Source organism: Malassezia japonica, chromosome 2 (assembly GCF_029542785.1).
Source record: "Malassezia japonica chromosome 2, complete sequence".
Lineage (NCBI taxonomy): Eukaryota > Fungi > Basidiomycota > Malasseziomycetes > Malasseziales > Malasseziaceae > Malassezia > Malassezia japonica.
Genome location: NC_083371.1, coordinates 816,812 through 833,772, shown reverse-complemented (window position 1 = coordinate 833,772; position 16,961 = coordinate 816,812). Strand labels below are relative to the sequence as shown.

Genomic DNA, 16,961 nt, shown 5'->3' with positions numbered 1-16,961 from the left:
TCGCCCTCGGCCGAATCTTCACGTCGCGATGCCCGACGCGAAGGCCCCGGCGATGGCACCGCAGGCGCCGCTCTCGAAGAATGCCAAGCGCCGCGCGAAGCGCAAGATGCAGAAGGACGAGGAGCCCGTGCGCCCGGCTCCTCCGGTGCGCGAGCCTGCGCGCCAGGAGCCGGAGCCGATCGAGGCCGAGGTGATCGAGGCGCCGATGGACAGCGCCATGGCCGCCGAGTTTGCGGGCGTCCTCGAGCGCTTCCAGGCGCCCGAGGGCGAGGAGGAGAGTAGGGAGAAGGGCGACGTGATGTACTCGGACGACGACATGGACGAAGAGGCGCCCAAGGTCGCCTTTCCGCTGTCGCGCCGGCGGCAGCGCCAGATGGAGCGCATGAGCGTCGCCGAGCTCAAGCAGCTCGTCGACAAGCCGGAGCTCGTCGAGTGGGGGGACGTCGCCGCGGCAGACCCGGTGCTGCTTCTCTACCTGCGCACGGTACGCAACTCGGTCCCCGTGCCGCCTCACTGGGGCTCGAAGCGCGAATACCTCCAGTCCCGCCGCGGCACGTCGCACAAGCGCTACGAGCTCCCGAAGAATATCGCCGAGACGGGTATCGCGACGCTGCGCGACGCAATCAATAGCGCAGACGCGGACAAGACGCTCAAGGCCAAGACACGCGAACGCGTCCAGCCCAAGCTGGGGCGCATGGACATTGACTACCAAAAACTGCACGACGCCTTCTTCAAGTTCCAGACCAAGCCGCCGCTCTCGGGGTACGGCGAGACCTACTTCGAGGGCAAGGAGTTTGAGGCACGCTGCCGCAAGCGGCGCCCGGGCGATCTGTCGCCAGCGCTGAAAGAGGCACTGTCCATCCCGCCGCTCGCGCCACTGCCGTGGCTGATTGCGATGCAGCGCCACGGGCCGCCGCCGTCGTATCCCCACCTCAAGATCCCGGGATTGAATGCGCCGATTCCCAAGGGCGCACAGTGGGGCTTCCACCCGGGTGGATGGGGACGCCCGCCGCTGGACGATGCGGGCAACCCCAAGTACGGCGACGTGTTTGGCGAGCAGCCCGACCCGAATGCCGAGTTTGAGGGCGAGCCGGCTCAGTACGAGCACTGGGGCGAGATGGCACCGGTCGAGTACGACGAGGAGAGCGAAGAGGAGGAGGAAGAAGAAGAAGAAGGGGGAGAAGAGGAGGAGGAAGAGGAAGAGGAAGAAGAGGAAGAAGAGGAAAAGGACACGACGTCGGGTGGCGGAATCGAGTTCGACGGCATGCAGACGCCGTCGGGCCTCGACACGCCGTCGGGCATCCAGTCCGTTGCCGAAGGGCTCGAAACGCCGGCACACATCGAGCTCCGCAAGAATACCAAGCCGACCGCACCCCGCCCGACGGGGCCGCCTCCGCAACTATACCAAGTCATTCCCGAGCGCGAGGGCGGCGGACAGGCGCAGGGGTTCATGGGAAGCGAACGCTTGTACGATTTCTCGTCGCAGCAGCGCGATTCTACATAGACTACTTCCACTCTTGCAAAAACTCGTCTGCTTCCCGCATCACCTCGCTCAGCGTCTTGCGGTGCGTACGCCGGGGCTGTGCGGCAGACAAGCTGCGTACGTCGGGGATCGCACGACGCGGCGGCGCGCCCGACACGGCGCGCCGCGGCGGGGCCGAGGCGGCGGAAGGAGCAGGGACCGGGGCCGAGGGACTGGGATCTTGAGTAGTGGGGCCAGTGGGGCCAGTGGAGCCGAGCGTGGGCTGGTCAAGGGGCGTGTCGAGGGGACGGCCAAAAGACTTGTCAAGCGGCTTGTCGAAAGACTTGTCCAGAGAGGTGTTGCTGGGAGCCGAATCAAACAGAGACTGGGCACCGCCCTTGTCGAGGCCAATGTCAAGACCCTTTTCCGAGCTCTTGTCGCTCGGCAAGACACTCGCATCGAGTACGTTTGCAGCGCCATTGTCGAAGCGAGCCTCGTCCTTTGAAGCCTCGGTCGGCGCCGCAGCATCAAAGGAACGATCCGCCCACCGATCCACAACGGACTGGTCCGCAAACGACTGTTCCGACTCGTCACCCTCCGCGGCCGATGGGAAGGCTCGGGGGCCGCCCGGCGCAGGCGGCAGCTCGCCTCGCGGCGCACCGGCAGACGCACGCGGCGACGTGGCACTGTCGGCCGCCGACTCGCCAGCCTCCGCGTGCTCCTTGGTACGGTCGCTGGACGACAGGCGCGCCAAGCGCTCACGAAGCGACGGGCGGCCCGTAGGGCGTGTGCTTGTCGCTGCCGCAGCCGGAGCGGCCGACGGGCTCTCTGGCATACGCGGCTCGCTCACTGCCGCCGGACTACTCGGCTCGGCTGCATCACGCACCGGCTCGTTTGACTTGGAGGGTGCCATCGCAGCGCTGTCATGCCGAGCGGCGTCGCGCGTCTCGCCCGACCGCGAGGTCGACATACCGGCCATCGATTCGCGTGCACGCAGCACGGCCATTTCAAGCAGCGAGCTGCGGGACCTGGGCTTGGGCTCAGGTACATTGCGCGCCTGGGCCTCTGGACCAGCGCTCGGGTCCTGGGAATGAGGACCGGTGCTTGGAAGAGGTGCTGCCGTAGCCGAGGCAGCATCCTCCGTACCCGGCACATGCGAGCCCAGACCCACCGTGCTTGACGCTTGGGGCGCAGCATCCGCACTCGCTTGGGGCGCAGCATCCGCACTCGGCGATGAAGCCAGGCCCATTCCAAGCTCGGCCGCGCTCGACACGCTGGGCTCGGCAGGTGCATTCGGCACTTGCGGCTCGGCCGCTGGCGGCTCCTGCACCGGGCTGCCTTTCGCGGCCTTTTCGAGCAGAGACTCGCGCGATTTCGGCAGGCGGGTATCCGCAGGGATAGCCGCAGGAGCAAAAGCGCTTTGCTCGCTCTCGACCGGCACACGCGGCAGCGCACGCTCGGTCTGCGCCGGCAACTCGCTCGGCTCATGCGGAAGAGTACGCTCGCCTTGCTCCTTGCTCGCTTGCAGCATGTTCCAGTCGTCTTGCATAGGCGACTCGCCCAGCGTGCCGGCCGGAGCCTGCACAGGCTCTGAGGGCGGCTCCTTGGCCTTTGTGTCCAGCAAGAACCGTGGCACGGCCTGCTCGGGCGTCGGTGGCGGACGCGATGCACGGAGGCTCGGGCTCGTACCAGCGCGGCCTGGGCTGCGAGTGCCGCGCGGCGTTGACAGCAGGCCTTTAGGGGCAGCATCATCTGCAAACGTCTTGTGCGACGCGCTCGGCGGCGTACGTGCGAGGCCGTCCTCTGATGCTTCGGGCTGTGCATCGGATGGGCCTTTGGGCACCGGCACAGCGACAGGCGTCTGTGCACGCTCTTCGGCCAGGCTTGGAGTAGGCGCCGGCTCGGTCTCAACGCGCGGCGTGGCCTCTACGCTCGACGGCGCATCGACCTTGCGCAGCGTTGCATCTGAATCGGACGGCGCAACACTATCGCGCTCGGAAATGGCCGTCATATGTGCAGCATCCTCCGAGTACTCAGACACCGTGTCGTCGCCAGGCAACGACGCAGGGTCACTGTGCGAGATGCCATACGTCGGCGCATGGGACGTGCTTTCAGGGTGTGGGACGTCGTGCAGCGAGCCCGACGTCTCGCTGGTTGGCGCATCCCAGTCCCAGTCAGTGCCCGAGCGGTGGCCAGCCACATGCGATTGCGCAAAGGCCTGCGACGTACCAGGCACACCCGAGACCCACAGGTCGGGCACGCCGTCGTCCGGCTCATCGTCGCCACTCGATTCGTCGTGAGGCAGCACCGAGGCGGAGGGCAGGGTGCTTGTGGCAGGTGCTTTGGGCGTATCGTGGCTCTCGGTAGGGTCGCGCGGCGCGTGTGGCAACGTCTTAGTATGCAGTGCGCCGCGTTCCGATGCAATCCTCGCCGCGTTCCTCTCTGCACCACCGAGGCGCTCTGACGACACACGCAGCGGAGGATTGAGGGCACTGAAGCGGTCGATTACTTGGTGCTCTGCGATCCGCTGCGACTCGCTCGATACGTCGTTCAAGTCGGGCAAGGGAAGCTCGCCCGAGTGCTCGTCACGCGGCAGGTCCACCTCGCTGGCAGCAAGCGGCGGCTCCAGTGCACTAAAACGATCGAGAGTTTGGTGCACAGCAACGCGCTCCTCTTCGGCCGTCGCACCAGCCGACATGTGACGTGTATCCTGTGCAGCAGGTGAGCTTGGTGTGCCGAGGTGTTCGTCGTGTCCTTCAGCCACCTCGTTAGAAGAAAGCGGCGGTTCAAGTGCACTAAAGCGATCAAGCATCTGATGCACAGCAACGCGCTCCTCTTCGGCCGTCGCACCGGCCGACATGGGGCGCGCATCTCGGGCATGGGAGCGTGGCGCGTCGGAGTGTTCGTCGTGCGTCTCGGTCACCTCGCTGGCAGCAAGCGGTGGCTCCAGTGCACTAAAGCGATCGAGAGTTTGGTGCACTGCAACGCGCTCCTCTTCGGCCGTCGCACCGGAGGACATGTGACGCACATCCCGGGCACGCGGTCGCTCGAGGCTGTGCAAGAGGTCCTCGGCAGCATGCGAGCTCGGCGGGCCAATAACTTTGGCCGCGACAGGCGTCTCGTCTTCTGATACATCCGCGCCAGGCGCTGCGCCGAGGACAGCCTTGTCCATGTCCGCTGCCGAGTCCCAGTGAGCACGCGCGTGTGTCGCGTCACTCATAGGAGGTACGTGAGGCTGCGCCGCGGCAGGCTGGGGTTCCACGGCGGGCACAGACGCATCGACAGCCGGCTCGACCGTGCCCGACGCCTCAGACGACTCAAGCATCCCAGGGGTGTTCGTTGGTGCATCACGCTCGGTGGAGTCTGTGGCAGACGCTGTAGCCATCAAAGGCGTGGCCTGGAACTGCTCGGCACCAGAGGCAGGCGCCTCATTCCATGCCTCGGAAGCCCGGGCCGTATCAGCCAAGGGCATCGTAGCCTCACTGGGCGCACCCATACTCGGCACGTCCTTGGGCGTCTCGGGCCACTGTGTCTGGACAGGGACGTCTGCGGCCGGCTCATTGGAAAGGGCCTCTTTCGTGACAGGAAGGTCATCAAGGGGGTTTTCCAGGGCGGGGCGGTCGGCGAGAGGAACCCGCGCCTCGTCACTGAAAATATCCTGGGGATCCTTGGCGCCATCAAACAGAGTCTGCTTTGGCATAGCGGCAGCATTGTGCTTCTCGTCCATGTCCAACGGCGCCTCGCGTGTGCGGTCCAGCTGGCTGTCCTGCACACCATGCTTTTCATCGAGCGTGTCTTTAGGTACTTGAGCAGTCGCATCCTCACTAGCCAAAGGCTGTTCCAAAGAATCCTTTTTCGTAGGTGATACGAGGCCATCGGCTGCAGCAAGAGGCTGTTCCAAGGAGTCCTTGTCCAAAGGGATGGCATCAGTGGCTTCGAGAGGTTGTTCCAAGGGGACCCTGTCCATCAGAGAAGGCTCATCTGTCGATCCAAGGGGCTGCTCCAAAGACTCTTTATTTGTCAGAGGGGCAGGTTCAGTCGATCCAACAGGTTCCTTAGGTTCCTTAGGCTCCTTGTTTGCCAGAGCGGGATCGTCGGTCGCTCCATAGGGCTCCTCCAGAGCGCTCTTGGAAGTCGTCTCTTGGGCATCCAGAGGCTCATCTTTCCAAACAGCCGATACATTCTCATCCGTAGTAAGCGGCACCTCTGGGATCGACCTGTCCAAAGAGAGGTCCGATACCTGGCTCGTAACCGACGGCATGGAAAGCGGCTTAGTAGAAGCTGCAAGGAGCGTCTGCGGCCTACCCGACTCTGTCGCTTCGAGAGGTGCTTCAAATGCACCGCTTGCCGCAGGCACAATCGGGTCGGTCCTGCCTTTATCCAGAGGCGCTTCCAAGGAGCGAGGAAGCGACGCATCAGCCCCACCGCCGAGTGTGGGCGGATTACTTGATGGAGGTACCGGCAACTCTTTTGAAATCGATCCAGAGGCCAGCCTCTTTGATGGAATCCCCATTTCACTAGGCACCTTTCCGTCATTGATATTGCCCACAGGCTGCGTTGCCGCAATGGGTTCCGTAAATTCATTCTTGTCGCTTAAAGGCGCCGCATTGTCAAAGGCGCCCTTGTCCGAAAGAGGCGCATTGCTCGCCAAGGGCTTGGTATCATCAAGAGATCCCTTGTCCGTGGGAGGAAGCGGGAGCTCACGAGCCTGTCCTGCAGCAGCCTTGGCACCCAGATCCTCGTTTCCAGCGCTCTGCATTTCTGCCAAAGCCTTGGCAACAGCCTGCTGGTACGCAAGTGCCTCTTGATCATCGGCTGACATTGTAGATCCCTTAGGTTTATCAAGATCCTTTTCGTCACGCGGTACATCCTTGGCGGCAACAGGTTCCGTGAGGGGCGAATCCTTTGCCGCATCCGCCTCATTTCCTGCAAGTGGCTCTTCCAGGCCAGACGTCTGGGGCGCAAGTTCATCCTTGCTTGCACGGGCTTCAGTTGCCTCATTCGCCGCAAGCGTCTCTTTGTCTGCAAGTAGCATTTCGGGAGATTCCTTTGCAGCCATTGGCTCCTCTGGAATGTCTTGGGCAACACGAGGCTCCTGAACAGGCTCATTTACAGTGAACGGCGCCGTGTCCTTGCTCGACTCCAAGGGTGCATCCTTTTCAGCAGAAAGGCCCGTACCAAGCGCTTCCTTGTCGGACAGAGGCTGTTCCAAGAGAGAATCATTCCCGAAGGACTCACCCAGGGGTTCTTCCAAGGATTTGCTAAGCGACTCGTCCTTACGAGGCTCAAGAGGCTCGGTAGCGAACGACTGCTCAAGAGACTTGTTCGCAAGAGGCTCGTCGAGGGGCTGTGGGAGTGACTTGTCCATCGACGACTGCTCAAGGGTGTCCTTGTCGACGGCATGTGGCTCCTCAAGCGACTTGCTGGCTGGCGGCTGCTCAAGGGCATCGTTGTCGGCCGCTAGAGGCTCCTCCATCGACTTTTTCAGCGGCTTGTTGTTGAGAGATTCCTTGCTGGCCAAGACGTCCACCGGCCCCTTGTCCGCAGCAGACTCACTTCCTGCCAAAGGCTCATTCAGAGACTTTTCAAGCAGCTTGTCATCCAGAGGCTGCTTGGAAGACGATTCCAGCGGCTTGTCCTCAAGCAGATCTTTGAGCGACTTGTCAAGCGGCTTACTAGCAAAGGTCTTGTCGAACGGTTCGTCAAGAGGCTTGTCAGCCAAACGCTCTTTGGGCGATTCGTCACGGGGCTTGTTGGAAAGGGGCTCCTCCAAAGACTTGCTCAGAGACTTGTCGGCAAGGGGTTCCTCGAGGATGCTTTCGGACTCTAGTGCCTTGTCATCAAGCGGCTCCTCCAGGGACTTGGAAAGAGGCTCTTTGGCAAGAGGCTCATCAAGTGCCTTTTCACTCGAGATCGACTTGTCGGCAAGCGGCTCCTCCAGCGACTTGTCAAGGGGCTCATTCTCGGCAAGCGACTCTCCCAGGGTCTTCTCGAGCGCGCCGCTAGACGGCGTCTCGTCCGTAGCAGCCACCTTGTCTGCAAGTGACTCTTCCAGTGGCTTTTCCCGTGGCTTGTCCGTAAGAGACTCGTCGAGAGACTTGGCAAGGGATGTCGCAGCAGCAGGCTGCTTGAGGGACTTGTCGGCAGGAGACTCGTCTAGCGGTTTCTCTGTAGAGTCGTCGAGAGCCTTATTTGCAAGCGGCTCGTCGGGCGTCTTTTCGACAGCTTCTTCAGTGAGTGGCTCTTTCAAGTGCTCGTCAGCGAGTGGCTCCTTTGCAGTCTTGTCAAGGGCGTCCTTGTCGGCAAGAGGCTCGTCCAAGGCCTTGCCCATTGGTGCCTTTCCGGCGAGAGGGTCGTCAAGGGCCTTGTCAGTAACGGGCACCTCGGGCGACGTTTCGGCCAGCAACTGCGCCGACTCATCCAGGGACTTGGTCGCAGTTGGGTCTTGAACGGCGAGCTTGTCGTTCAGGCCAGTCTCGCTATCAGCCAGCTTGTCGTCCAGAGGCTGCTCGAGCGTCTTGCTCGCGGAGGGCTCGTCGCCAAGCTCTTGCTCCCGAGGTTCCTCGCTGTCTGTTGCGTTCTTGTCGCCCACCTTGGCACCCGACACGTCTGCAGCGTCCTTTGGCGATTCCTTGTCCTCTGACGTGGCGAGCGATACTGTGCTCGCACCTTCAACGGGGCCCTCGTTTCCTGCACCAGCCTCGCTCGCAGCGCCTGCCTCGTTCGCACGCTCCGTTTCGGCGACCGGCTCTGCCACTGCCAGTGTTTCCGGAGCGGCGCCGGTGCTCGTCGGAGCCGCCATGGCCTCCTGCTCGGGCGCACGTCCCGAGTGCTGCAACTGCGGGATTGTCCCCTTGTTGAGGAACTCGTCCGCGTCAGCGTCATTGATCTGCACGTCCGACAGCCCCAGGCTCGCAAACAGTTCGTCGTTGCGGCGCTGCTGCTCGGTCTTTGCCTGGCGACTGCGCCGCTCCTCGAGTACCTCTTGCAAAGGGCGGCGGTTGAGCGTCATGCGCGGCACTGGCGGGCGCGGCTTGGGCTCGACGCCGATCGCACGCGCCGCCTCTTCGACCAAGTTGCGGGAGCCTGGATCGTACCGTGCACGGTCCGGAGCGGGTGTGCCGTGGCTCGGCGGCATCGGCATCGGCGGCGGTGCTGCGCGGCTCGATGGAGTATAGGTGCGCCGCGGAGTGCGTTTTAGTGGTTTCTCGAGCTCCTTGAGGAGTGCGTCGACGTCGGCGTCGGTAATTTCGGCACCCTGCGGAAGAAGCTGTGCGAGCATCTCGTCCGCGCCGCCGTCCGGCCGCGCGCCCTGTCCCGGAGCGGCGGGAGTCGCCATGAGTGTCGGCGCAGGCGGCAGGCGCGACGTGCTCGGCGGCGGCTGTGCAGGCACCGTACGCTGCGGCTGCGCCGGCGCATCGTATCCCAAAAACTGGCGCAGCTCGCCAAATTCGACCGCCTCTTCAAACTCTTCAAACGTACCCACCCACTCGTTGCGCACGAGCAGGCCCGGGATGCGTGGGTCGCGTGCCTGTGTTAGCTTGGGCACGTACCTTGCGGCGCCAGCGGCGTTTCGCCTCGTCGTCCGACGCTAGGTCGTGGTAGACGAACGGGATTCTATGTGCGCTGAGCACGGAAATATAGCGGTCATGCCGACTCCTGGTCACCGGGTTGCCCAGGATGGACGTGGTGAACAGCTCGACCTCCGCACTCATCGACGCCTGGCGAGAGCAACACTGGGGGCGGTAGTATCACGTGACTCTGATCGGGGCCGCGCGTTCGCTCGCCCCTCCGCTTCCACGACGAGATGGCCGGTGTGCAGCTCGACGAGCAGCGCAAGAGCGGCTTTGACTTTTCCGGTCACACGCGCAATGCTGCGCTAGCGGCGAATGGCCACGCGGTCCCTCGTGCGACGAGCACGGGTACGACGATCGTCGGACTGATCTACAAAGATGGCGTCGTGCTCGGTGCCGATACGCGTGCGACCGAGGGCTCGATTGTCGCCGACAAGAACTGTGAAAAGATCCACTATATCTCGGACAGCATCCGGTGCTGTGGTGCCGGAACGGCGGCCGACACCGAGTTTGTCACGAACCTCATCTCGAGCAACATGCAACTGCACGAACTTCATACTCGCAAGCGCCCCCGCGTCGTAACTGCCATGACGTTGCTGAAGCAGCGCTTGTTCCAGTACCAGGGCCACATCGGCGCTGCGCTTGTACTGGGCGGCTTTGACAGCACGGGCCCGCAGCTCTTTACGATCGCCCCCCACGGCTCGACGGACAAGCTGCCGTACGTCACGATGGGCTCTGGCTCGCTCGCCGCCATGTCGGTGTTTGAGAGTGCCTGGCGTCCGAACATGGAGGTACGTTTTTTTTTTTTCTGGCTCACAACGCAGGAATCCGAGGCGGTCGATCTCGTTGCGGCTGCGATCGAGGCGGGTATCTTTAACGATCTCGGCTCCGGCTCGAACGTCGATGTGTGCATTATCCGCGACAAGAACACGCAGATGCTGCGCAACTTCCGCACGCCGAACGAGCGTGTGAGCAAGGAGCAGAGCTACAAGTTCCCCCGCGGCACTACGGCATGGACCAAGGAGGAAATTTACAACATGATTGTGAAAGAGGGTACGTCACTATGCTAATCCAGACGTGCTGGGCCTCGACACGGCACCGCACGCGGCCTCCGCCGCGGCCCCTGCCGACGCGATGGACACGGACGCTTCGTAGACATGCTTACTAAGCAAATGCAATCGCCTCGTGGGCATTGGCTGAATAGCCGGACGCCGGACGCGGGGATCCTGTAGTGAACCAAGATGAGCGGAGAGAATGGTAGCGGCAAGGTCCGCGTCTACGCCGCGCGCTTGGATGAAATCCCTGAGGGAACAATGCGGGAGGTGCCGCTCGACGACGAACAGGTGCAAGTGAACGCGCTCGTGTCCAATGTGCACGGCGAGATTGTGGCGACCTCGTCGCGGTGCACGCACTACGGTGTGCCGCTCGCCAAGGGCGTGCTGACGTCCGACGGGCGCGTCTACTGCCCGTTCCACGGCGCGTGCTTCCGTGTGACGACCGGTGACATTGAGGATGCACCGGGCCTCGACCCGCTAAAGAAGATTGACGTGGAAGTGACCAACGGCCGGGTGTACCTCTTGGTCGACTACGAGGCGCTCAAGCGCCCGACCGACGGCAAGTGCACGGCGCCCGCCAAGGGAGGGCCGCACACGGTATTCGTCGGTGGCGGTGCCGTCACACTGCATGGCGTGCAAGAGATGCGCCGCCGGGGCTACAAGGGCCGCATTACCGTCATCACCGCCGAGCCCCACCCCCCGATCGACCGCCCGAAGCTGAGCAAGGGCGTCGCGCCGAAGCTCGAGCAGGTCGTCGTGCGCGACGAAGAGTACTGGCGCGAGCGCCTCGACGTCGACCTGCGCACCTCGTGCCAGGTGTACGCGGTCGACACGAATACGAAGCGCGTGCAGATCTGCGGCAACGACACGCTGCAGTACGACAACCTCGTGATTGCCACCGGCTCGATTCCCCGCCGCCTCCCGATTGAAGGCGCAAAGCTCGGCGGTGTGTACACGCTGCGCACCATGCGCGACGCACAGGCCATTAGCGACGCGCTCGAGCGCCGCATGCACCAGCACCTCGTGGTTATCGGCACCGGCTTCATCGGTCTTGAGATGGGCATTGCATTTGCGCGCCGTGCCAAGGTGACGCTCATCGGCCAGACGCACGTTCCCCTCGAGGGACCCCTCGGGCGGTATGTCGGCGGTGGTCTGCAGACCGCGCTCGTGAACGAGCGCCCCCTGCGCTTCCTCAACGCCGTCGACGTGGTGCGCATCGAGTCCGGCCCCGACGACGAGGTCACGGCGGTGATTGTGCAGCCCCGTGCGAAGGGCTCGCCTGAGCTCTCGCTGCGTGCCGACCTCGTGCTGATGTCGGCCGGAGCGATTCCCGCGACGCAGTTCCTGCGGCAGTCGCCGTCGTTCCCCGAGCTGCGCCCCGACGGCTCGGTCGAAGTGGACTCGGCGCTGCGTGTCGTCGGCCTTTCTCACGTGTACGCCGGTGGCGACATTGCCGCGTACCCCGGCCCCAACGGCATTACGCGCATCGAGCACTGGAACGTCGCGAGCAACCACGGCCGCGAGATTGGCCGCACGCTCGCGACTGGCAGCAAGCGCGTATACTCGCATATCCCCGTGTTTTGGTCGGGCCTCGGCACGTCGCTGCGGTATGCTGGCCAAGGCGCCGGCTACAACAATGTGCACGTCGACGGCGAGCCCGACGAGGAGGAGTTTGTCGCCTACTATGCCAAGGACGACCGCGTGATCGGCGTCGCAACGTACGTACTCCCCTACTCACCCAGCATGCGCCGCGATCCGACGATGGTCCAAGCCCTTGCGCTGATGCGTGCCGGCAAGATGCCGTCCTTCCACCAGATTGCGAAAGGCTTCGACCTCTTCTCCATCTCGGCCGCGGCCGAAGTGCAGCTTTAGCGTAGATCCGTGCGCCGTATTATGTAATATCCACGTGCCTTGCCACACGGGCCGCTTGGCTCAGAGTCTCTACGGTGCCCACGATGAGCACGGCGACGCGTAGGTAGCGCGACTGACCCAGCCATGACGCTGTCACTGAGTGGCGCCGAGCGCCAGGCCTTTGGCCAACTGTATCTCATCGCTGATCCGAACAACACCGGGATGATCTCGGGCGATGCGGCGGTCAAGTTCTTTGAGGGCTTCAAGCTCCCGACGCTCACCCTCGGCCAGATCTGGTCGATCGCGGATAGCGGCAACAATGGGTTCTTGAACCCCAACTCGTTTGGCGTCGCGCTCCGCCTGATTGCACGTGCGCAGCGCGGCGAGAGCATCGGCGAAGCCGAGACGCAGATCCAGGGCGCGCCGCCGACGTACGAGGGCCTCGCTGCGCCGGCGCCGGCTGCTGCGGACGTCGCGATCAAGCCCGAGGACAAGGCGCGCTTTGCGCGCATCTTTGCGACCGTCGGGCCGACCAACGGCCTGCTCAGCGGCGACCAGGCCAAGGACGTGTTTATGAAGTCCAAGCTGCCATTTCCCAAGCTCGGCGCGATCTGGAACCTGGCCGACACCAAGTCCCGCGGCGCGCTCGACCTGACCGACTTTGTCATTGGCATGTACTACATCCAGGGCACGATGAACGGCACGGTCACGTCGATTCCCACGACCCTGCCGCCTGGCCTCTACGAGCAGGCGGCGCAGTCCACGCCGGGCACGCCCGCGCCGCTGCAGAGCCAGCGTACTGGCACGGACCCGATCGCGGCCGCGTTCGGCGCCGCGACGCCGAATGTGCCGAGCGCCGCGGGCCGCGGCATGCCGTCGCGCTCGAGCAGCGTCGCGTCGGTCCCCGCGCCGCCGAGCTTTGCGGCCGCGGCCGCGCCGCCCGCGCCTGCACCGGCGCCTGCACCGGCGGGCGACTGGGCAATCCCCCCGGCGGAAAAGGCCAAGTTTGACTCGTTCTTTGACTCGCTCGACACGGAAAAGAAAGGCAGCATCGACGGCGCGCTGGTCGTCCCCTTCTTTATGCAGAGCGGCCTCGACGAGCCGACGCTCGCGCACGTCTGGGACCTGTCGGACCTGACGCAGGACGGCGTACTGACGCGCGACGAGTTTGCCGTCGCGATGCGCCTCATCAACGACAAGCTCGAGGGCACGCCGCTGCCGGACCAGCTGCCCCCGTCGTTCCTTCCCCCGAGCATGCGCACGCGCGACCTGCCTGAGGCCGTCGACGTGAAGCAGAGCGAGACGCAGAAGGAGCTCTTCTCGCTGCTGGACACGGACACGCCCGCCATGGCGCCATCGGTCGCGGCGACGGCGTTTAGTGGCGGCCGCGAAGCGCCTGCGCCTGCTGCGCCAGCAACGCCAGGCGCGCCGACGAGCGCGCCCCGCTCTGCGCCGGCGTTTAACGCGTTTGACGACGACTTTGACGCGCCTGCGCCCGTGGCTGCTGGCGCGGACGTCGGCAATGCGCAGAACGCGCTGAACAGCACGAGCAAGGCGCTGGACGACCTCAAGACGCGCCGCTCGACCGCCGAGTCGACCGTTGCGAAGAACGCCACGTCCCTGTCCGAGCTCGAGGCGCAGCTGACGCGCGCGCGCACCGAGCACGAGTCGGAGAGCACCGCAGTCAAAGAGCTCGAGGAGCGCGTGCAGGCGCAGACCACCGAGCTCGATGCACTCCGCCAAGAGGTGATCCGCACCGAGAGCGAGCTGAGCGCCGTGCGCTCGCAAAAGGACGAGCTCGAGCAGAAGCTGCTGCAGGACCGCGAGGCGCTGCGCGAGACCAAGCGCCAGCTCTCTGAGCTCCAGGCGCAGACCGCGTCGCTGAGGGAGGAGAAGGAGAAGCTCGCCAAGGAGGCGCGCCAGCACACGGGCCTCAGTGCCATCGCCACCAAGCAGCTCGCCACGGCGCAGGACGAGCACGAAAAGGTGCGTGCGCTGCCCACCTCGCCGCCGGTCCTCTCGCCGGGCTCGACGCCGGGCGCGACGCGCCGCAACCCTTTCGAGATGTTTGCCGCGGCGCCCGCCGCAGTGGCTGCGCCGGCCGACACCGAGGTGCCGCGCGACGTGGCCGGCACGTTCGAGTCGCAGTACGGCGCGTACGGCGAGCCTGGCCAGGCCGCCGCACCCGACTCGTCCGAGGACCACGACGGGCCGGAAGAGGCGACGGCCATGACGCGCGACCGCAGCCTGCCGGCCGGCACACTGTCGACTGCCGACGCGTACGGCGGCATTGCGCCAGAGGAGTCCGAGACCTCGCGCGAGAACATCTCTGTCCCAGGCGGCTTCCCGGGCGAGGGCGCGGGCACGGGCGCCCAGACACCCAAGGGCACGGGCGCCCAGGAGCTCAGTGCGCCGCCGCCCAGCGCGCCGGCGACGGCCCCGCCGCCGTCCGAGCCGCTTGTGCCGCCGCCCGCCGAGGTGCCGCCGCCGATGCCGGCGATCCAGCGTGCGCCGACGTCCTGGTCGACCGCCGCGACGGCCGCCTCGACACCGACCGCGACGCCCTCGGCGACGCTCGCCGCCGACTCGTGGCCCGCGCCAAAGACAGCCAGGGACGCGCCGCAGGCCGCGGGCCTCGACGAGTTCGACTCGGCGTTTGCAAACCTCGGCGTGTCGCACGTTGTGCACGGCACGCCGTCGGGGGGCCAGGCGTCGAGCACCTTTGACGCGTTCGACCCCAGCTTTGGCTCGTCGTTTGCGCCCGAGGGCGCGTCGCGCAGTGGGCCCGTCCCGGTCGCGACGCCAGTGAGTGTGCCGAGCTCGGGCGCGCCGAGTGCGCCGGCGCCGAGCACATCGGGCGCCGCGCCCCCTCTGTCGTACCTCGCGACGACCAAGGTGGCGCCCCGCGCACAGGAGGGGCCCGAGACGCGCGGCGCGAGCGGCAGCGTCTCGCCTACGCCGGCCGGTGTGGGTGCATCGGGCGCGAGCGCACCTTTGGGTGCGCCGAGTGCGCCTGGCGTGCCTGGTGCTCCGGGCGTGCCTGGTGCTCCGGGCGTGCCTGGCGCTCCGGGCGCCTCGGTGCCTGCCGGCGCTGGCGTCGCTGGCGTCGGCTCCGGGTCTGGTGCGCGCCAGGGCGCTGCTCCCCCGAGCGGCCCCCCGAGCGGCCCTCTGAGCGGCCCCCCGAGCGGCCCTCTGAGCGGCCCCCCGAGCGGCCCCCCGAGCGGCCCCCCGAGCGGCCCCCCGAGTGGCCCCCCGAGCGGCGCTCCCTCGGCCTCCACAGGCGCTGGCTCTGGCCCTGCGTACGCCAATGCCCCCCCGCGCGGTCCGTCGCCTGCGCTTGCCGATGATGTCGGTCCCGTCCGCCAGCTGTGCCAGATGGGTTTCTCGCGCTCGCAAGTGATCCGCGCGCTCGAGCGCTGCGGCTACCGTACGGAGCGTGCGCTCGAGCACCTCTTGTCGAACAGCGGCCGTGCTTAGTCCATAGTCACATGACATCTTGTTCATCCCCGCGATGGCGGACAGCAGCGCGCGGGTGACGCCGGTGCGGTCGGGCGGCGATGATACGCGCGCGATCAAGGCGCGGCTCCTGTCCGTGCTTGGGGACAAGGCAGAAGAGTACTGGGCGGCGCTCAGCGCGCTCTGCACCGCCGCGATAAACCGCGAAGAGTTTCAGGAGCGCGTCGAGGCGTGGCTGCCGGAAGAATATTGTACGTGCCGCTTCTGACGCAGTACCCCTGCACAATGCGCTGATTCTGAGCATGCTTTCTGCGGCGACTGCGCGCCCCCGGCATGCGGCGCGCGGCGTGCAGGGCATGCACGCCCCCACGAGTCCGATCCGCGCGAGCGACGCAACGCTGTACGAGCTCGACTCGGACTCGGACTTGGAGCGCGAGCCGCCGGTGCACGGGATCGACCGCAGCAGCCACAAGCGCCTGCGGCACATGTACGCGGGTCTGTCGCAGCGCGAGCGTGCGCGTCTCGAGCACCTGCCGAAAAGCGGCCAGGGCGGTGTGCACACCGCCGCGACCGTGTGGGCCGGCGCCGGCGCCGAGCTCCTGGAAAAGAAACGCAAAGAAGACGAAAAGCGCAAGGCCGTCGAGGAGCGGCGGCGCACACGCGAGGTCAAGACCGCGGTCGGCGCCCCCTCCTGGCGGACGCACGCGGTGCAGAGCGCGGTGCAGACCGATGCGGCGCGTGCGCGCCTGTCGAATGCGATGCAGGAGGCGTTCCTGCGCGGGGTCGTTGTGCCGTACTGCGTCGAGACGCACGAGCTTCCCGACGTGCACACGCTGCAGGACCGCATGACGCTCACAGCCGTCGAGGCGGGCCTGTCGGACGGCGTGCACGTCCAGGCCGCCGCTGTGGTCCTTGCGGCGCTCGAGGACCACCTGCGCAACATTATCAGCAGCGCACTGGGGCGCGTGCGCGCAGAGCACGCCCAGGGCGACGCCGCGCCGACGTACGGGCGCCTGACGATGCCCGACATGGCCGCGCTCCTCGACCTGTCTCCCCACGTCGTCGTCGAGCCGCTCGGCCAGGGCTCGCTCGAGCGCCTCCTTGCGGCGGACGCGGACGAGATGGACGACGGTCACGTATCGTGGGCGCCAGACGACGCGCTCGCGCGGTACGCACGCGAGTGCGCCACCGCCAAGCTCGCGGATACCGCGGCGCTGCACGACACGCCGAGCGAGCCGCAGGACGCTGCGGCGCAGCTGCGCCGCCGGCAGCAGCAGCAGCGCGACGCGGTGCGCAACCAGGTGCTCCTCGACCAGCTCGCGCCGCTCCGCATGCTTGACCGCCCGGCGCTGGCCGAGGCGGGCGCGCTGCACGAAGACATTGCGACCGAGGCACGGCGCGCGAACGCCACCACGGCCCTCGGCCAGGCGATCGCACAGCATTACCTTGCGCCGCCGCATCACCACCACCACCACACGAACCCCAACCCGAACCACCGGCACAAGGACGAGTACTTTGACGTGGTGGACCCCGTTGCGCTGCTGGGGCGCCTGTGTGAATAAT

The 16,961-nt window shown here is 65.7% G+C and overlaps 6 protein-coding genes across 6 annotated transcripts; 5 read left to right on the top strand and 1 right to left on the bottom strand.

The window, feature by feature from the left end:
- Positions 1–28: 28 nt before the first annotated feature.
- MJAP1_001563 (uncharacterized protein) lies at positions 29–1,504 on the top strand (the record flags this gene model as incomplete). The annotated part of the gene is made up of 1 exon (XM_060265518.1): positions 29–1,504. The coding sequence occupies one exon, from the start codon at positions 29–31 to the stop codon at positions 1,502–1,504; it is 1,476 nt and encodes a 491-aa protein (XP_060121501.1).
- Position 1,505: 1 nt separating this feature from the next.
- On the bottom strand, positions 1,506–9,177 carry MJAP1_001562 (uncharacterized protein; the record flags this gene model as incomplete). Its single annotated transcript, XM_060265517.1, has 3 exons — positions 1,506–5,297; positions 5,988–8,993; positions 9,016–9,177. 3 exons carry the CDS (start codon positions 9,175–9,177, stop codon positions 1,506–1,508), a joined length of 6,960 nt encoding a protein of 2,319 aa, XP_060121500.1.
- Positions 9,178–9,269: 92 nt separating this feature from the next.
- On the top strand, positions 9,270–10,191 carry PUP1 (proteasome endopeptidase complex; the record flags this gene model as incomplete). The annotated part of the gene is made up of 3 exons (XM_060265516.1): positions 9,270–9,827; positions 9,861–10,089; positions 10,112–10,191. 3 exons carry the CDS (start codon positions 9,270–9,272, stop codon positions 10,189–10,191), a joined length of 867 nt encoding a protein of 288 aa, XP_060121499.1.
- An 86-nt stretch (positions 10,192–10,277) lies between these two features.
- aif1 (Apoptosis-inducing factor 1) lies at positions 10,278–11,963 on the top strand (the record flags this gene model as incomplete). The annotated part of the gene is made up of 2 exons (XM_060265515.1): positions 10,278–11,809; positions 11,834–11,963. The coding sequence occupies 2 exons, from the start codon at positions 10,278–10,280 to the stop codon at positions 11,961–11,963; spliced, it is 1,662 nt and encodes a 553-aa protein (XP_060121498.1).
- Positions 11,964–12,046: 83 nt separating this feature from the next.
- Positions 12,047–15,419, top strand: MJAP1_001559 (uncharacterized protein; the record flags this gene model as incomplete). Its single annotated transcript, XM_060265514.1, has 2 exons — positions 12,047–12,062; positions 12,085–15,419. The coding sequence occupies 2 exons, from the start codon at positions 12,047–12,049 to the stop codon at positions 15,417–15,419; spliced, it is 3,351 nt and encodes a 1,116-aa protein (XP_060121497.1).
- A 34-nt stretch (positions 15,420–15,453) lies between these two features.
- On the top strand, positions 15,454–16,960 carry MJAP1_001558 (uncharacterized protein; the record flags this gene model as incomplete). Its single annotated transcript, XM_060265513.1, has 2 exons — positions 15,454–15,649; positions 15,672–16,960. 2 exons carry the CDS (start codon positions 15,454–15,456, stop codon positions 16,958–16,960), a joined length of 1,485 nt encoding a protein of 494 aa, XP_060121496.1.
- Position 16,961: the final 1 nt, after the last annotated feature.